Source organism: Merops nubicus, unplaced genomic scaffold (genome assembly GCF_000691845.1).
Source record: "Merops nubicus isolate BGI_N331 unplaced genomic scaffold, ASM69184v1 scaffold38462, whole genome shotgun sequence".
Lineage (NCBI taxonomy): Eukaryota > Metazoa > Chordata > Aves > Coraciiformes > Meropidae > Merops > Merops nubicus.
Window position 1 is genome coordinate 15,810 of NW_008593535.1, and position 19,597 is coordinate 35,406.

The following is a 19,597-nucleotide window of genomic DNA, read 5'->3' on the forward strand; positions in this document are numbered from 1 at the left end:
ATAACAGATTTTTTACTTTTTCAGTTTCAAATTTTTTATGTGTAAAGAAAGAAAACCTCTATTCCCAAAGAATCAACTAAGGTTAATGGAAAAAAAAATATATATATATATATGACACTAAATACTCCTAAAATGAATATGAACAATATCATCTCTGCAGGAAAGTTCAGCAGCCTAATTCAAAAGACTGAGAATACAATTTTTATATGCTTTTTGTTGCTTCTTTGTTCACTTTGTGCTCAAATTGAGTAAGCAAAAGTAGTCATATGGCACTCTGGAAAGCCCAACAGCACCCAAGACTGCTTTTACTGTTCAACCTGCCTTTTTAGTGCAAAGCAGAATCAACCTCAACCATGTATAAAGGAAACTGAAATCATACCTAGACGTTGTTAGAGATGATCTCAAAGTAATTATATTATCACAGTAATCAAAATGACTGTTCTTTTTTCCTCTAATTATAACTTAACCTACTACCTGTCATTTTTACAAACTGCAGTTCACATTAAAACATTTGCTGATAATAAAAGCTTTCCTTTGAAAACAACACTGCTTTACATCTAGTCAGGCAGCTTGTGCATATCAGAGCATTCCGTCAGTAGAGACACGGAAAAGGGTAAAGGGGAAAAAGCTGAAAGATCGCGACAGCTTTTCTGTGCCTTTAATGCACTGCAGAATCTCAGGCAGCACTAGAGACAGCAAGTTTCTTCAGATGATCCATAAATACTTGCAAGCTCACATCATCAGTAAGAATAGGTGCTCCAGACTCCTAGAAAATAAAAGGAAAGAAGGAGAATTGATTACACGCATTGTGAGGAAAAAAGGATTTTAAGGCACAATACGTTGCATTAAACAAACACTGTATAAATTTAGGAAGATCTTAGAAGCTGAAATTACTGAAATCCTCTGACAAAAACCAGTAGACTGTACATTTACATAAATTTTCATATGTTTACATAAATTCAAGCATAAACCACAGCTACAGTCTCTTCCATATTAATGCATATGACAATGAGCTGCAGTACAGCAAGGTATTTACATCAACCACGCAAAACTCAAGAGGCTTTGACAGCTGCCAAATACTAAGTTACACATTTTTAAAAGCAAATAAAACTTCCATGCCACAATTCATGTACCACTCCTACCTCAGTGGAGCAGACAAGTGAAACAGAAACATGCAAGTGATACAACTAATAGGTGGCTGTCAGTGAAGCTCAAACATGAAAATTGTGAAAGTAGAAACAAATCCACTAAGGGTCTGATTTGACACCAAAAGAAGGTCAGCTGGCTTTCTCAAGAAACACTGGGCTAATTTTCTCCTACAGCTCTGTGCCACTTCAGAGAAACACCAAAAAACATCTGAAGGTCATGCCACTGCCAAATCAGATCACAGAAGAACAAAAAAAAAAAAAAACCCAAACCCCCAACCACCTTGTCAGTGGACTTGTGCACGAAGGAAAGGTAGGAAGAATTCCTAAGAATTTCAACAATTCTTCCTTCTTGAAGGTACTAAAGCAAGACATTCCAAGAGAAATCAGAGCTGTCTGAACTCTGACTCCAAAACACAGACAAGAAAGTATTAAAGAGGATGCTTACAACTGGCGCCCCGTGTTGAGAACTGGCCAAAACTATTCCTCAGTTAGCCACCAAGGGCCAAATCCGGGAGCAGTAACAGTTCTCAGGTCACTAGAATGGACTTGACCTAACACACAGCCATGCCAGGGGAAGGCCTCCTAAATCAGCTATCTCCTGAGAGCAGCAAGATGAGAACAAGGTTTCCCAAGCCTGCCGAATGCTGAGGCCGAGCTCTCTTACTTAAGGAGCCACAAGGGAACTGCAAGTCATTTAATTCTGGGGCAGGCTATGATCTGCCACCTTATGTCCTACACATGGAAGGGCAGTACAACATCCTCTATAAACAAACCACCAAAGGAGCTCACAGACCCTTAAGAAAAGGGATCCCCCATGACAACTGCTAGTGGTAACCCAGGGTAATTAAAAACCAAGGCACAGGCTCTGCTCCTGAAGCTGAACAACTCGTCCAGCATGTGCACATGGGCAGCTGCTGTCATCACTGCTACCAACACAGCAGTTAGCTTTACTGTGAAGACTGGGAACCCTTCGTCCTAGCAGGTAAGGTAGCAGAGCATTTGGTTTGCTGGGGAGTATCACAACGTACAAGTCTGAAAAGTGCATGAGAATTAGCTTTGATTTTTCACAGACCACCTTAAGTTTTGGTTTCTGTTCATTCAAGATTTTGACCTAAGGCATACAATGAGAATTTAGATTTAATTAACATTTGGTGGCAGCTAGTTAGGAATTTTATAAGATTTGTGTCATTGACCCCTTCTTTTGTTTCGAATTGCAAATTCCCCATAGTTACCAAGACAAAACGATTTGTAAAAAAAGAGCTGAAAATAAAGGCATTCTCAAATAAATGTCACATCCAATGCAATCTGAAATTTTCAACTGTCTACAAAATCTAACCAACATTATAAAGCTCTACAGAAAGTTTACTATTATCTTCTGAAGATGTTTTCTACGCTATACAAGGCACCTATTTGCTAACAAAATGATCTTTACTGACAATATTAAAAACCAAACTAGTCAATTCATCACATCCTGAAGTGTGGTTCCAGCGATGTGTGGGTGCCCTCTTCAGGTCAATGTGCACTAGCAAATTTTTCTGTAGACTCAATTCTGCACAAAATAAAACTACATGAAACAATCCCAGAAGCTTATGAGAAAACAATACCAATCCAATTTAAAGCCCTCTCCCAACAGTTATATATCTCATTTCACAACTTCTACTTGGTTCAGCTCTGTTCACAAAAAACCCTGCAAACAAAGGAGACTGTGTTGAGCACACAACCTCAACACCACTGGGGAAATTAACAAGTCATTTGTGTTACCCTAGACCTGAATTTTTTTCAGCATTAAAAGGGAGAGCTGTCTTTTCTAAGACAACGAGTATCAAAGAGTCTCAATCGTCCAACATGAACAACTTCCTTAGAAATTGGTTAAAGAGTGGTTTTGTATTTGCATTTACATTTGGAATACCATTTCATTTGCATATTAATTAAACCAGTAGGAAACAGCTGTCCTGTACCGTTGGCAAATGTTAAAACTTCACAAACTTTCCAGGTAATGTTTAGATAAAACCAAGACCTTTCAAACTGCAGGATTTGTGTACATGTTGTGCAGGAAACACGATGAAGAGAGACACTAACAAGCTGCTGGTTAGGTTGTCAGCTTTCGAGGCAAGAGGGTTGGGTTCAAACCATGCTGTTCCTGCCTCAGTAAAAGGCTTTCAAGTATTTTCACTCTGGTTCTCAGTGCTTTTCTGCCAGAAGCTTCAATAGAACCAATACATCCCTATGGAAACGTACCCTGATAAAACTTACCTAACAAAACTCACTGCCATAAAATTGCTGCAGAGCTCTTCCACACATGACCTGAACTTTAGCAAAATATTCTAAAAGTACAGTTAATGTGTAGCTTCACAGCAGTGCTTCTCTTCCCAGTATAAAAGCTGAATGTGGAAGGGAACATGGAACTGGGATGCAACATTCAAGAATACAAGGAAGTTTAGCTTTTGAACTCTTACATAACTCCCCTCCTAAAGGCAAGATTTGGAAAACTGATTCCTGGTCATTTGGGCCACAAAAATCCTGGTAAGCATCGGTACATCTGAAAAGTACTAGTGTACTTTTTTAGTTCTTGCTTATAATTAATGTCAAAATTTATTTCCCCTATTGCAAAAAGGTCCCTTAGTCTTTATGTGTGTTAAGTGCTCTCATTCTAAGGAATCTGAAAGTATCTAAGAAAGATGACTAGCCATGAAAGCAGCCTAACAGAAGCTTAAAGCAGAAAACCACATCTTTTTTGTCTGAAGAAATGAAATCCATTTTTCTTCACTTTTGCAATTGTGGTGGCATATGGCCAAAACTTCATTTCTTTTTCAGTTTCAAAACTTGGCATTATTACTGGTATGTACACTACATACCCCTTGACTTCTGAAAGAGGGAAAAAGAAATTCATGCATACAAGCTTCATCAGCAGATTCATACTTACCTGTCCCCATGCATACATGTTGTTATGAGTCTGAGAAGGATTTACTTTTGAAAGCAAGAAACGAGCCTTAAAAAACAAACAAAAAATGGCAATAATTAATCTTCTCTGACAGAAGGTTTTTTGTAGTCAGAAAAAATTATGCATATGAAATATGTAATTTCTATTGTTTGGAAATAAAAATGTGCACAGATACCTATTCAGAAGAACAAGTAGCACCTCTATAAATAAAGCCACCCCCTGAGTTCTATAGCTATAATACAGAACTGTTAACAACTTTTCAATGCATCAGAAAGTTAAGCTTTTGTCTTTTTTTTAAGCACTAGTAAAACAAATGTGATTATCAATAAGATTAATTACTAAGTTTCAAAAAAGTAACACAAAGAATGATTATGATATTGGTCCAGAGATCCTGACAAGCACTACCTTTTTCATCCTACACACCTCACACAAGGAATCTGAGAGTCTAAGTCAGTATAGTAAAAACAGGAATAAATAGCAGGATTCATAAATCAGGAGAAAAGCTACTATTAAGTATCTGGCTCTGTAATAGCTTTAAAATTCAAAATGTTTACTTACAACCTGCATATATTTTAGCACGGAAATGCATATTTACTATAAAAAAAAAATCTCATGACGTTACTAACACTTCTCTGCCTAGGTGGTCACATAATATTTACTTCTCTGTACCTGGCTTCCTCCATGCTCTGTGTCGATGTATCTGGGCATTGGAAACCTGGAATGGAGAATTTCTTGGGCATCGTCTATTGGAGCTTGGAGCAAGTGATGAAAATTTTCATATTCTGGCATATCTTGGTAACCTGACTTACGCCACTGAGCTATGGTCTGGGGACAGAAGGAACAAAGCAGTTCAGAACTTACTCAGCAGTCCTTTTTTAGAAGATATAGAAGGCTTTTCAGAGAAGAATGTGCCATTGCTGGCCTCTTTCATCACTCATCTCCTTCTGTCCAATAGTATGCAAGTTAATTTTTAAAAGCCAAGATGTGCAAGTAACATGCCACTAGATTTTATTTTTTTTTAACTCTAATTTGTGTTCCATCTGCATTTGCTTTTTTTGTCATCGTTTGTATGCTAAATATTTAGTTCATGAGGTCAAGGATACTATTGGCAGTTCTCTAATATGCATGCCTGTGCCACATATTTATCTTTCAGGGCCTTTAGCACAGCTCCCCATCTTCTCAAAGTGAAGCTTGCTGCTCAAGGTCAGCTCACTGACACAGGCTGTTGTTAGGGAAGACCTCGAGGGACCCTCAGCAGGGTTCCCCCCTCCTTTGCTTGGCAATTGTTTTAAGCTGAGGCTGTCATTCCTGGCTCCTGCCCGAGCTGCACCGCAGCCATGCCTGCACCTGGCCATGCAGCCCACTCAGCTGGAACCCAACCTCTCTCAGAAAAAGAATATTTATGTAAGATATGAAAAAGCTCACCTCTCCGTGATAAATAAGGATCTGGAAAAAGGTGTCCATAAGGAGAATGCGATCTGGTAAAATGCTGCTGCTATCCAGAAGAACAGGCTAAGATTTAAAAATAAACAAAAAATTACCAGCTGCTGCAGAATTGCGCAATCAGATGACATTAACAGCTTTTTGACTCAGTAACTGCACCTTGGGAACTTTTCAATCACTTACTAAAGCTCCCTACTCATTTGTTTTCATGTTACGCATCCACAGCCCACACCACCTCATTCTAAAGTTATCCAGTCTGATTTTGAATATATAACTTCATGCAAGTAACATAAAATGTATTCAAGAGCTGAAACCTCTTTCATTATTACGCACTTTTCTAGTCCTTCAAGTACCTCTATATTTACCCATCCAAAGCCATTGATTTGAATGATGTTTTGATGTATTAAGATTCAGTAGCTATTCAAGTATATGATTTGGGGGTTGTAGGTTGTTTGGTTTATTTCTGTCTTGTCCTTGCAGCTGTTATGACTGTGCACATATACCCACCAGTACTGTACATAGTAAATACTCACGACTTATGAAATCTAATGTAATATCTAAGCTTTTAATTCACCTTTTTAAGGGCAGTGACACTATAGTGACATACAATTTAAATTAATCAGTACTATAGGATTTAATTGGATCAATTTTATTAGGGATACCAAAAAGATTAACTATTCCAAGAATCAAGAAAACATTAATATTCATTCTACACTGAGGAATCAGCTCCAACATGCTTCCCCCTTGCATCACCCATGTGACTAATTGTTATTCACACATGGGAGAACAACCTTACACCTGTGAATAGCTCTTCACAAACCACCTCATTAATTTAAACTCCACTTTTAAATGTCTTTCTTTATCCCCTTAAGTCTTAAAAAAAAGCCAAAAATCCTAACAGAAGTTAGAATCCCAGTCTGCCAGGATCCTTGCCTATTTCATTTATTTTCACTGTCTTAGCATCTTCTCCACCATGTCTCCTATCTTATACTTCTTTCACAAGCTTTATTTTAGGTTTATACAGGCTGTGCCATGATAATGTCAACTAGAAGGTTCTGCACCAAATTATACCTAGTAGTAACCACATAAAAATTAGAAGCTTTGGGAAAGGGCATTAAGACAGAGAGAATTTTGTAAATTAAAAAACCCAAATCAACACAAAAAGTTCCTCCAAACTCTACAGGAAAAGTACATTTTGAAATAAAAACATTTTTGTGGGTATTTACATTCTGGCACCACAAAAACAAAAGCAAGGATCGGATCCTACAGCTCTCAAAAAGAAAACAAACAAACAAACAAACAAAACAGTCCTTAGCTCAAAACATTGCCTCTTCACAAAGTCAATTCTGTTCTCAAGACTATGCTACATAAGAATTCTGAGATATGCCTTGTTCAAAGTATGCTCTATATTAAATGAATATCCTTTCTCATGCAATAGATTTTATAACAGATACATGGATTTTATAACATATAACAGTGAGGAAAATCATCTCCTCCTCAAAACAGCACTTAACCTGCTGTAACATGTAACAATACCTCTGGAGGCCCATTGAAAGAGTAGGCATAAAGAATGGGCTGAACCATGATAAGTGACTGGGTTAGATCTTGGCGCATAAAATGATGACGGTAGTATGAGCTCTCATCTGGACTGTTGTTAAAAACTTGCAAGAAAGGAGATCTTCTCAGGTGAAACATAAACTGCAAAACAAAAACCACCAGTTTGAGCTTTCACAGAAAAAAAAAAGAGTTGCACAAGTAAACTTTTTCACAAACTACGAGACCAATGCCACAACAAAATTAAGTTCCAAGTTCAGCTGTTAACTTGTATATGCACCTTTGCCAGTTTTTATATACTCTCATGACAGTAAGACAGAGAAAACAGGATGGGTAAACCTACAGAGCAGTTCTGAATCAAGACAGAACTTCAATATTTCTTCTTGTCCAGTACTAACTGAAAAATAGTATGACTGAATATTGTTAGACACTTCCGCTACTCTAAGTTCTACTCTTTCTATGAGAGAGGCTGCTGTGCTTGAACACACCAAGTAAGGTATAGTACATGAACAGAAAAAAGAACATGAACCACAGCAAATTTGAACTTTATTAGTAAAATGGAGAAAGCAAATCCTTTCACTGCTGAAATCAGTCTCTCCACATGCTGAATCCATCTCTCCACAACACTTAACACCTTGAGACGGGCTGTTAGATCACTTTAACATCACAGAAGTCTACAGAGTCCAACAGCTATGTCACAACATATCTGGAGCTATGAGAATGAAGGAATTTATCAGAATGGATTATTAGCAAAGAAACTATTCAAAGTTTAATATAGTCAAGCTCAAATTCACTTCCCCAGAGAAGTGTTTCTTTTCAGGTCAGTGCTACAAATCATAGAGGAAACAACAGAGCAAAACCATATCTTTTCTCACGTTTTCAAAATTTCTTCATTAAAACTGCCCTTAAAAGCAAAGTGTCATTATCTGAATTACAAACTCAGGTAAGATGAAGATTCCATTACGGAAGGAACAAAAGATACACAGTTAGAGAAAATTTAATGTATGGACAGAGGTCAAAAGGGGACACAAGGGCACAGACAACAGCTGTGATTTCCCTCACATCACATGCCAGACAGTAGCTGGGTTGGCTTTTCATTCTGGTATCCAGTAAAGCCTCTGTGCTATAGCAGTAGCTTCCTCAGTTTAGGTTAGTGGCCTTAGTTTAAACAGCTTAGTGTCTTCCTTCACTAAGCATTCTCTCTATATCCCTTATAGACACACCTTCCTTCTACTCACCTGTGGGTAAAGCGAAAAGGTTTCTGAAAATCTGAAAGAGCTCGGATCATCCTTGTGATATTCTCCAAATTTCTGACACTGGAGTAAAAGCAAAATTTATCTTAATTAAGAAACATACTTGCTTGGTCATGCCATTCCTGTAAGTTTGTTTTAACACATGACTTGTCATGATTTGATGTGTCAAATCATCAGACACATGATCTGAGGTGCTTAAAGCTTTGTAAGCAAACAGAAACCTAGCAAAACCACTGACATAAGTTCTGTTCCTAACAAGCAGTGATGTCCTTGCATATGAGGTTTCAGAGGCTTTTTGGTTTTGTTTTTTTCTCCAAAATTGCTAAGCAGAGTCAGATGATTAAATAGCCCTGGAGAACAGTTTTAAAAGTAAATAATAACTGTTCACATACAAGTAAGAAATAAAAAAAGCAAAACAAAACAGAAAATTTAACTTTTGAAAATAAAGAAATTCCATACGGTTTTCTAAATACTTTTACTTTTCATTTTTTAATTATTTTTATTTGCTAAAACTATTTCAACTAACGTATTATCACACAACAGCATCTCACAAGGAAAAGGTGAGAGATGTAGGTTTGTTTAGCCTGGATTAGACTGAGAGGGGAACTTATCAATGCTTACAAATATCTAAAGGGTGGGGGTCAAGAGGATGGGGCCAGACTCTTTTCAGTGGTGGCCAACAACAGAACAAGTGGCAATAGGCACAAACTGGAACACCCGAAGTTCCACCTAAACATAAGGCAAAACTTCTTTACTGTGAGGGTGGCAGAGCCCTGGCACAGGCTGCCCAGAGAGGCTGTGGAGTCTCCTTCTCTGGAGACAGTCAAAACCCACCAGGATGCATTCCTGTGCAACCTGCCCTAGGTGAACCTGCTTTGGCAAGGCTGTTGGACTAAATGACCTCCAGAGGTCCCTTCCAATCCCTACCATTCTGCGACTCTGCAGTATCATTAAAGGCAGCAAAAAGTAGAGAATTTCTGCTAATCTCATGCTAGAATTTCAGTTGCTAGCACTTATCAGCTGCTGAGGAAACCATAATAAATGAACTAAAATTGCATCTGCTCTTTTTTCCACTTAAAACAGAAAATCTCGTTTCCATCTTATGGAAATGAAGCATGCAGTTTATTTTTTGCTTTGTTTTATCTTGAAAGAAACAATCACCAAACACTTAATCATTTAAGAACGGTGTGTCTGGAGGCAAGATATCAAGTGGACTCTTTTAATATGGTCCTTTTTACCAGTCGTATAAGTTGTCTGTCCAGCCACCTAAGCACGTCAGGCCCCTCTTCTGTCTCTGCCCTGTACACTGCCAATCTGGCCATGAGGATTGCAGCAGCTTCCTGGTCAAAAGATGCAGCAATGTTCTGAATCTGCGTCTGCGCATCTGCCCAGCTGCAAAAGAAGAATAGAACTATCTGCATCACAGTGAACGGGAAGACGTCAAACCTCAAAATATCCCTTCAAAATTAAGGCAAAGAAAGCAGTGTTAGTAGTTTAACAAACTCATGCTGGAGTTTCAAAAATCTGCAGGGTGCAAATGAGTAGCCTCTCAGTTAACCACTCTTTAATACCCTCTATTTGTACAGCTCCCATGCAATCAGTGAGCTAAAATATAATGCCACATATAAAATGGTTACAGTAAAAACAATATATTGTGAAAGGTAAGTTGTAGAAAACACTGACCATCAAGCTAACCACACATTCCCACACTAGCAGTTTACTTGTGCACCTTGCTTATTCTTTTCAATTTACAAGGTAAACTATTAATCTGTCCTTTTGTTCAGTCACCAAGATTTTACTAATAGAATTAGAGTTAAAAAAATATTATCAACAGTAAGGGCAATGCTTTTGTTGACAAATAATTATCCATCTAATTAACCAACCAATGATCTCTTTCAGCTTAAAGGAAATATCATTGGACATTGGAAAACGCCTGCATAATATTAAACCTCACTTTCTAAAACTGTGAAGTAAATTGGATCAAGGAAGCTGCAGGTAAAGATTATACATGAAAGAACAGGTGTTTACACCCCCCTGAACTGCAGCAAGCACTCTCAAGTAATGCTGTGAGGTGACTTTTGCCATTCCCTAAGTCAAATCATCTCCACAGTTTAGGTCATATCATTTCACTCAAAGCTTCCTCTTCATCTAAAATCACTTAGGTTACTTCAGAGCACTCCTACAACATCACTATACAGCCACTGCAACCTCTCAGAGAAGAAACAGCCCACAGAACAAGAGAGGCAACCATCTCAAAGGTATGATCATGCCTCCACCACTTGCAGAACTGCATATCCCAGAACAACAGACTGGTTGCAAAATCTATAGATTAAAAGGCAAATATATACCCTGGCTTTTCGAAAATTATTCCCCACAAGTAAAACATACTTTCTGGCAACCGTGGTCACCCTGATACGTCTCTGTCCACTGGAATGCTGGTACTGAGTCACAAACTGGATTGCACCACGTCCTCCTTGTGGAATGGGAGCATTGTGCTAAGTATGGAAGGAAAAAAAAAAAGGAGGGGAATCTTGAGATTTCACAATATAATTTGAAAACATATAAACTACTAGAAAATTATATAATTCTTTGCAATAGGCAGCTCAAGTTACGTAAATGTATTAGCTGGTGCTTTTGTCATGTTGAGTACCTTTACAAAACACTAATAAACTAATTAATAAACTTGGAGACTGTTGAGGGACGTTAGGTGCAGTTGCTGCCCCTACCAGATACTCCTAAAGCAACCAGAGCTCTCTCCTTCCACATACTATTGCAAAGAAAGTACTCTCAAAGAGGCTGTGTTACAACTGTTGACTTCCTTAGATTCTATTTGAACATTATCTGATTCATTGGAATTAAAGGACAACAAAGCTGATACTACTCTAAAATGTTGATTAATGAATCCCAGAAAGTGTCACTGAAACAAAGACTGGAATCCAGGTGTAAACTGAAATTTTAAACCTCTGGTCAGTAGAAATACAGGTTTATACACTGCTAACAAGATAAGCAATTCCAAAAGACAAGGACAGTTGAAATCAACTATTACACACTTCAACCAGACCAGTTTTAGAGCTACTAATAAAATGAGACCAAAATAAACATGCAAAATGTAAAATGAAAAATGGCTAAGGTAACTTCAAGATTACAGACTTTTGCACAGGTTATAAAGTATGCAATACAGCACATTAAATGTATTGAAACTACAGTCAGCTCACATAGTTCCTGAGCTTCAAATATTTGGAAGAAGGGAAAGTTCTAGAAGAACGTAACACATTTACTTGTTCTGCTTTTATCCTCTTTCCTAGTACACTCTCAGGGAGACAGAAAAGCAGGCTATTTGCCCCTGGTGCATTTCAATGAAGCCAGCCTTTACTTGCAAATACTGAGCAATTAAAGTATAAATTAAAATTTAACATTATGGAGGAATTCCCCTGTAACTAAAACATCAGAGAAACACTGAAAAGCACTTTTAAATATACAGATGACAGTACTTTCATATATTGCAATTGATATACATTAGTAAGCAACACTGAAAAATTTGACTTAATTACCAACTCTATTAAAAATTTGTAGAGCTCTTTGGTTCTCATCATATTCAAGAAGATTAGCTCATCATTAAGCTGTTAGTGTCATCTCTGAAGTCTGACAATACAAAATGACAGCATCATTTGTACCACTGCTACCATTCTTGAAGGAACCACACAAAAATATAGGCTTCAGCAATCAAATCAAATAAAATTACTATGTTTAACAGACAAGTAGACAAATATTTATTACCTGGTTGACCACCTCGAAGTACAGCGCAAGTGTTGTAGTAGGATTAAGTCCACAGATCTTCCACTGAAAAGTACCTCCTGTTCCAATCTCCTGTAGAAAGATTTTGTGATACTTTTACAAACCAGAATTATTACCTTGTTTGTGTAGTACATCTGGACATCACAGGTAATTGTTTACAACTACTCTCTCCCAAAGTTTCCTCCCTCCTCACTCTGTCAGCGTCTCAGACAAACACTCCTGTAAAATAACTGCAGCTCTGAATGCAGAAATAATATAAAAAAGATGACTACTGCAAAAGATTTAAATGTTAGAAAGACAAGGAAATGGCATTAGAAAAATGGAAAAATCAAGTCCAAAACAGGAAAAAGTACTAGACTTCACTTAAACAGTCCCAAGAGAAGCACTAAGAAGCATATGTAAGTGGAATGACTCTTCTGAGGCACATGAGTAAAACTTCCAGCAGACAGCTTACATAGTATACAGTATGTGGTCACAAGATCTCTAGTAACTAACAGGGTAACTATATACAGAGAGTGATGTATATTTTTTAGATTTTTAACTTTCTTTTGTAATACATGCAGTCCTTCAGGCAATGAAGAAAATCTGCACCATATCACTAGGAGAAAAAAAAATGCTGATTATACTGAAATTTTTATCTCATAAAAATGCCATCATAAATACAAAAAAAAAAAATTAGGCATGAAAAACATGTGAACATCAGCATGGCCATTTGTAAGCATTTTCATACTTTCTATTATGCAGATTGCTAGGAAGGAAAGTGAGACTTTTGAAATGTAAGATATCTTGGTTACTTGCAGGAATTGTTTTAGTGATTAAGTGCAAAATTAAGCTGTAATAATATTATTTGGTAAGAAAATAAATGATGATTTAAGTCTGATGTAAATTTAAAGGAGTTAATTCAGGAGCCTGTACTAGTTGGATAGTCTCATCAGTTAATTAAACGTGCATTTAGTGAAACAGCTACACAAAGGGGAAGACAGGACCAAGATAAAGTGGATGCTTCCATAGTCTTGTGTCCTATTGTTCTCTCAGTCTTTCTAAACAAAAGTATTTTTATAGTTCTCTTTGGATAAAAGGACATAGCTCTGAGGTTAATAAAGCACTCTAACTCACTTCCTACTTGGTTTCTGCTACACCAGCAAATAACTTCTCTGCAATAATTTTAAAGCAACCACCCAGTGGGCAAACCTAAACAAGTAACAAAGGATCTTCAAGATCCAATACAACTTGAATATAATCTAGCAGTGAAGAGGAGCTTACTGAAAAAAAAAAACCAGCCCTTGCATGTATGCAATGTAAAACTGGTAAAATACTATGTGTTCCATTTATTAAAAAGTTTCAGCCTCTCTTCAAATCCAGAAATCCAAAATCATGCTTCTCTGTAGCAGGTTACAACCTTCATTTTCAGCAAAGTTGACTCACATTTTCTGAGACACAAGGTCCTTTAGAGTTCAGAGAGACACAGGGTCCAATCGCTCCAGAAATCTTTACTTCTCTTGAAGTCTTGATATTTAGAAAAAAAAAATACATTAATATGCCACACTAAGAAGAATTTATTCTTATTTTATCATTAGTTAACAAAAACTTCAATGCATATCAGACTCTTGGTACCTCTACAAAACATTATCTATATAATGATGCTTGAAACATTTAGAGAAACTTCATGGGCTCACTTTCTACATTCCACTACATACGTCTGCTGTACCAATTCATACATTTGAAACAACAGCATGAACATAAACTAAAACATGGAGAAAAGCTGCCAGTATTGATAAAACTCAGGGCCTAGAATGTATACTGGACAATGTCTATTTTTTACCAAAGTAATTAAAATAGCCACAAGATGAGATTAAAACTGAAGACTGGTAAGATAGGCCTGTACATACCCCACATAAATTTATACTCCATCTCCTAAACATATTTAGCTAAAAGCAAAATCCAGTTATTTACATTCTTCCAATGTCATTTTCCTCCTTGAATTTATTTGTACATCCCTCTAGAACTGGGGCTCCCTTTTTACATTTTCCAGGATTTTCCAATAAAATTCTCAAGAACACACACATGGGAAAAAAAAAAAAGTTCAATTATCTGTCCTAGTACTAAAAACTTATGCAGAATTTCACTGAACAAGAAAATAGCCCCATATTTTTCCACACAGCAGAACTGTAACATTTTGCAAGAAACATCAAGGAAGACAGTACCTGACCTACAGCACCCTGAGCTTTAAACTTCTCACAGGAGTTGAGGTGAAAATAAACATTGTTGAAGTGCCAGAGTGAATTCTGATAAGGATGGAAAATGAAAGCTATCCTGGACTACATAAAGAACCTGGACCTCAAGCCAAGAAACACCCACTACTGATACCGGAATCTACGGACAGAGCATTGTGAGTTTCTAACAGAGGCGTTTATTTTAGTTTGGTGTCCCTGTTAGCTGTCACTGAATGCAAGGTAAGGAGGAATTAACATTATACCTGACACAATGACAAAAATCACCAAACTGCAAAAAGATAGCTAGGCAGTAACAGTAACAAAGCTTAGCTATGCCTAAGCCAACCCTAACACATCTCTTTAGCATGTTCCTAAAAATTCTTTGAAGGGCAAAGATTCCACCATTCATAGCCATCCCACTCCAGCATTTCACTAACACACTGCGTTTTTGAATTCTTACCTTTATTTCTAAAGTACCACCAAATCCCATTTTAAACTGTCCTTGCATATCTTTTGTGAATACTCTCTGAAAGGTTTGTTTGAATAAGGACGTATTGAAAGAGTCTCCCATTACCATGTAGCCTCTAGACAACAACAAAGACAAACAAAACCCTCCAGTTAAAATAGATTACTTATAATGCAATAATTTAGCACACAGGACTTATATAGCTTATTTCTATTAAAGATCAAAACTAAAGACAGTTTATTGTGAGGCACATTTTTGCCTTTCTAAAATGGACTGTCATTAAATTAATATTTTGCCACAATGTTAGGGATTAAATTTTCAAGTGAGCTTCTTGCCTGTTCAGTATTTTAAGGTCACTGTGATTATAATATATAACCAAATCTTTCACTGGGAAAATACTACACTGGACTCCAACATTATGAATGTCTCATAATCTTGTCATGCAAGGTCAGTTGACTTCTAATGTTCAATATTGCAGACTTATTTCCACATACTTTTATTTGTGTAGTTCACTCAATACTTCATGTTTAAATCTGTGCTTAAGAAGCACAATTTATTTTTATGCTTAGCGATATTCTGTGAATGTAACTGCAATAGACGCCACTTATCGTGGAATATCATACACTGCGCTCAGGAAGTAGTAATGGGAGATACTGGGTTTATTCATCAAAAAACATGAACTAAATCCTATTAGTAAAATATGTATTAGGTGAAACATTACACCCAAAACATGTTATATAAGGTATATGTTTTCAGACAGATACTCAAAGATAGAAGAACACTGACACAAGCACAAACAGAAGTTGCTCCTTGTGAGCAGGATGTAACCAAACCAAACAGGAACAGCTGTAGGAGAAATAGACAAACTGTCCTGAAACTCAGTGGTGTAAGTTCATCACAACCTGCAGCTGCATCTCTCATTCTTCTTGGTAAGTCTAGATACTAGCATGTGCTTACGTTCCTCTGTCATACAAAGATACTGACAGGCAACTGTGAAGGCCCCTTAGCCACAGATACATCAGTTATTAAACTGATAAGCAAAGATGCTTCATTTAATGTTATGCACAATTGGTATTGACAAAGCTAACTGTAACAAGCAAGAAAAATGAGCTTGGCAAAAGAACCCAGACTGAATACAGAAGCCTAACCTAAAAATCAAATTATATGTAAAGCAGGTGACTATACTAGTGCAGATGAAATATTATGAGTGTAGGAAAGACTTTCAGAAAGAGAAAGAAAAGACAGTCTTTGCAACGATACAGAGGAAGAATTGGCAGGATTTACAAAATTAACGAGGTACTTCACATGCAAGTGAGAATCAAAAGCTGTCCCAGACTGCAGATCAGGAAGGGTAAGGGTGTCATCCACAGTGACAGAAAACAGGGGAGTGGTTTCATGAGAAAGAATAGAAGTTGCTTTGATCACATTACAGCGAACTGATGGCAAGACAAACTGGAGGGAATACAAGACCACATCTGAAATGTAGAACTGGACAGAGGGAGCAAAAATCAGGAGCAATAGATGCACCCAATAATCACCTAAGAAAGTAGTTGAACCTATGAACAACAGTGCATAGGAAAGCATAAACAAGACAAAAAGATTAACACAGCAATTTGTACCACTCCGAACAGCAAGAAAAAGAAGAATGACATGTCCACATCTTTACTGAAACCTGCAGCCTACATATACGCAAACTGCAAAGGAAATGAGCAACGATGCATAGGATAAATGGCCTACTTAAAAGAATCCATGTTATTTATGCCTCAAACAGATCATATTAAAAGAAAAACAGCAAACCCCTTTTTGATTAAATCCACAGTTGTGGTGATAAATTTGCCAGAAGCTGAGAAATTCCAGCGTTCCAGTACAAGTGCAACCACCAGAGCGGGTTTGTGCATTTATTTTATAAATGGATCAGGATGTTTAGGTAAGTGCTTCCCGTTAAACAATTTTAAAATCATGAAGAACATCATGTTCATATACTACTTTAAAACGAATAGGCACATACCCAGTGTAGTTGGGACAACACTTCATCTCCAGAAGACCAGTCTGATCCAATGCACATGCATATATGTCAATAACATGACCGTTTGTTGCAGCCCGATTAGCCAGGGCTTCAAAATGCTAAATCCAAGACGAAAATACAGTTCATAGCAATTTATGACATGAACACTCCTCATCCTAATTCTTCTAAAATGTTATCACACTTTATTCACATCATACTTCAATGCAAGCTGAAAGAATATTTGTTTCCTGAAGTTAAAACTAAGACTGGAATTTTCAACACAGGTAATTTTTTTTCTGACCAGCTGAGAACCTGACTCACACTACACAGACCAGTGGTGGCTATTTCAACTAGAAAATTACCTTGATTTTTTTTTCCTTTTTAAACTTTGCATTAAGTACTAGATCCAACACACTGAATTGATTTTACCTTTCTCATCTCAACTGTCTATAATGACAAGTGCCCACAACTGAGCTAAGCGTTTAAGCTCCTGTAACAGTTAAGATGAACTCTGAACAGATTTTGGATGCAGTTCACCTGCCCAAAAGTACGCTTCAGATGAATTAAACTCTGCCTAAATTCTACTGCCTAACCCTCCCCCAACCACAGAGACAGTTCTGTGCATCTGTCTTTGAAGCAGACAGCCTCACTCTAGATAGACCGCTTAGTCACATCAACCTTTTCCAATTCAAACTGGAGAAACAGTCCAGAGAGCTTCAATGTGAGCCAGGCAAAGTCCTAACTTAAGATACTGAGATTTCCAAATAAATTCCTGAAGACATACCACTATTCAGAGACAACTAAACAAAACCACACAATTCCCACCTCTTTATACATTTGCTACCACTACTAGTATTTTACAGTTCCAAGCAATGTAAATGTTTGCCTACTGGTAAGGTGCCTAAAACATCACCCATGACCATCTCTTACCTTAGTACCCTTTTTAACATATTTAGCATTGTCTTTTTCAATGTCATGCCATGATCTTATAGGTAACTTCAATTCATCCCCAACAACCATGCCAGGTCCTTGTGTAGCTGGTCCTCCAATGAACATCATTATACGTGCACCAGTATTAGGAAAAGTACACTGCAGAAAATAAAAAGACAAATAAAACCATCTGGTTTTGCTACAAATTGAACAATAGTTACGTGAGTATTTATCACATTTATAGGATTCGAACAATAAACACATCTTTTTCCTCCCCAAAATTAAATCTGTCATTAATTCAAAGTCTCAATTTTGCCTTATTAAAATGTATAAACACAATTATTCTAAGCACGTAAGGGATGATCCCATCAGAATCATCATACAAATCTAACATGAATCAATTACTAAGGTTTTTACGTATAGATTGTGGCAGCTCTTCTGCAGCAAAATCATCTGTTTACATGTAAGCACAACTGGAGTTAAAGCTCTTACCTCAAGGAGCCCCACAGCTATAGAAAGAGCCACTCCAGAAGAACGTAAGGGCCGTTTTCCTTGTGGAACAGGCCAAGGATCCCGTTGCAGTTCACCCAAAAGGTCTGTGAGATTCATGTCAATTTTCTGCACTGGTTGCAAAAATCTGTAGACAAATACATGGAATTAGTTAAGATTCTAATTGTTAAAAAATGTATCACCAAGCCACTATTTCAAATAAGAGAGACAGAAACAGAAGAGATAGGAACAGGGAAGGAAAAACTGGATATCCATTTAAGAAAGTGGCACTAAAGCAGCTGTTGACACTTTCTATCATACCAACAAACAGAAGCGCCATTGTTTACATATATAACATTCTTTCAAAACATTTCCAAAGCATCATCCAGATGATTTTACCATCACTCATTAGGTCTTTTCTTCTCAGTACAAACTTTAGGAAAGAAACAGGCTATAGACATTAGTCTCCTAGTAAATCAAAAGGTTCAATGGTCAGTTGATGGCTTTCATTGTCATAAAATGCAAGTTTTTCAGTAAATCAGTGTAGTCAAGGTATGCTTTTTAGATGTTTTAAGCACATTACCTGTTAGAAGGTGGCGGCTGCTGCACTTGAGGACCCCGGCCAACTTGTGAAACAGCTACTTTTGTAAGCCCTAACATTTCCTGTGGACAAATACATAAGATTTTATAATAAAATTTGTTTACAGACTATTCAAAGTTCTTCATCATCATCACCTTCATGACATCTTTTTGTTTGTTTCTGTACATTACCTGAAGCTGCTTTGCAGATAGGTCTTTTGTTCCTCTGAAGACATAACTTTTGGAAATTCTTTCACAGCCAAGCTCATGAACTTGCACCATTCGGCCAAAAGTAATGAGACCTACTAAGGCAGTTGGTGGCAGAAGACTAAGCGACATTTGCATGGACTCCTTCAGAGCCTGCAAGTCTTCATCTTCCATGCATGTGTCCACAACATAAAGAAATATCAAAGGCATCTGAGGACCACGCTTTAAAGAAACACAAATATAACCTTGCAATATTTACGGGATCAAAAATAAACAGAGTACATTTTGCAAAAGTTTTAAGTTTAATCATACCAATAATGTCAGTGTTCCACCTAACTTAGTTCCCTCTCTAGAAGTAGTTAGTATCTGGGGCCAAAGGGGAATGAAATACCTGCCACAAGGAACTCTGAACAAAAACAAAATGCTTACTATAGAAGAAAAAAAAAAAAAAAACCACAACCTTTCAGAATGTCATGATAGTTTTGAAGCACGTGCCAATTACATAAATCTTTTATCATACAATGACCTTTTATTTCTCCAAGTGAATATTACAGTCATAAAGCTATTTAGTTAT

General features: G+C 37.1%; 1 protein-coding gene across 1 annotated transcript; it reads right to left on the reverse strand.

The window, feature by feature from the left end:
- Positions 1–250: 250 nt before the first annotated feature.
- Positions 251–19,245, reverse strand: LOC103768332 (protein transport protein Sec23A; the record flags this gene model as incomplete). Its single annotated transcript, XM_008935474.1, has 16 exons — positions 251–766; positions 4,072–4,137; positions 4,759–4,914; positions 5,515–5,601; positions 7,069–7,230; positions 8,325–8,402; positions 9,578–9,731; positions 10,728–10,834; positions 12,117–12,206; positions 13,560–13,640; positions 14,808–14,931; positions 16,822–16,937; positions 17,749–17,907; positions 18,241–18,385; positions 18,821–18,900; positions 19,009–19,245. Coding segments are annotated over 16 exons (1,932 nt in total), but the record flags the coding sequence as incomplete, so codon positions are not given.
- Between the last annotated feature and the right edge of the window lie 352 nt (positions 19,246–19,597).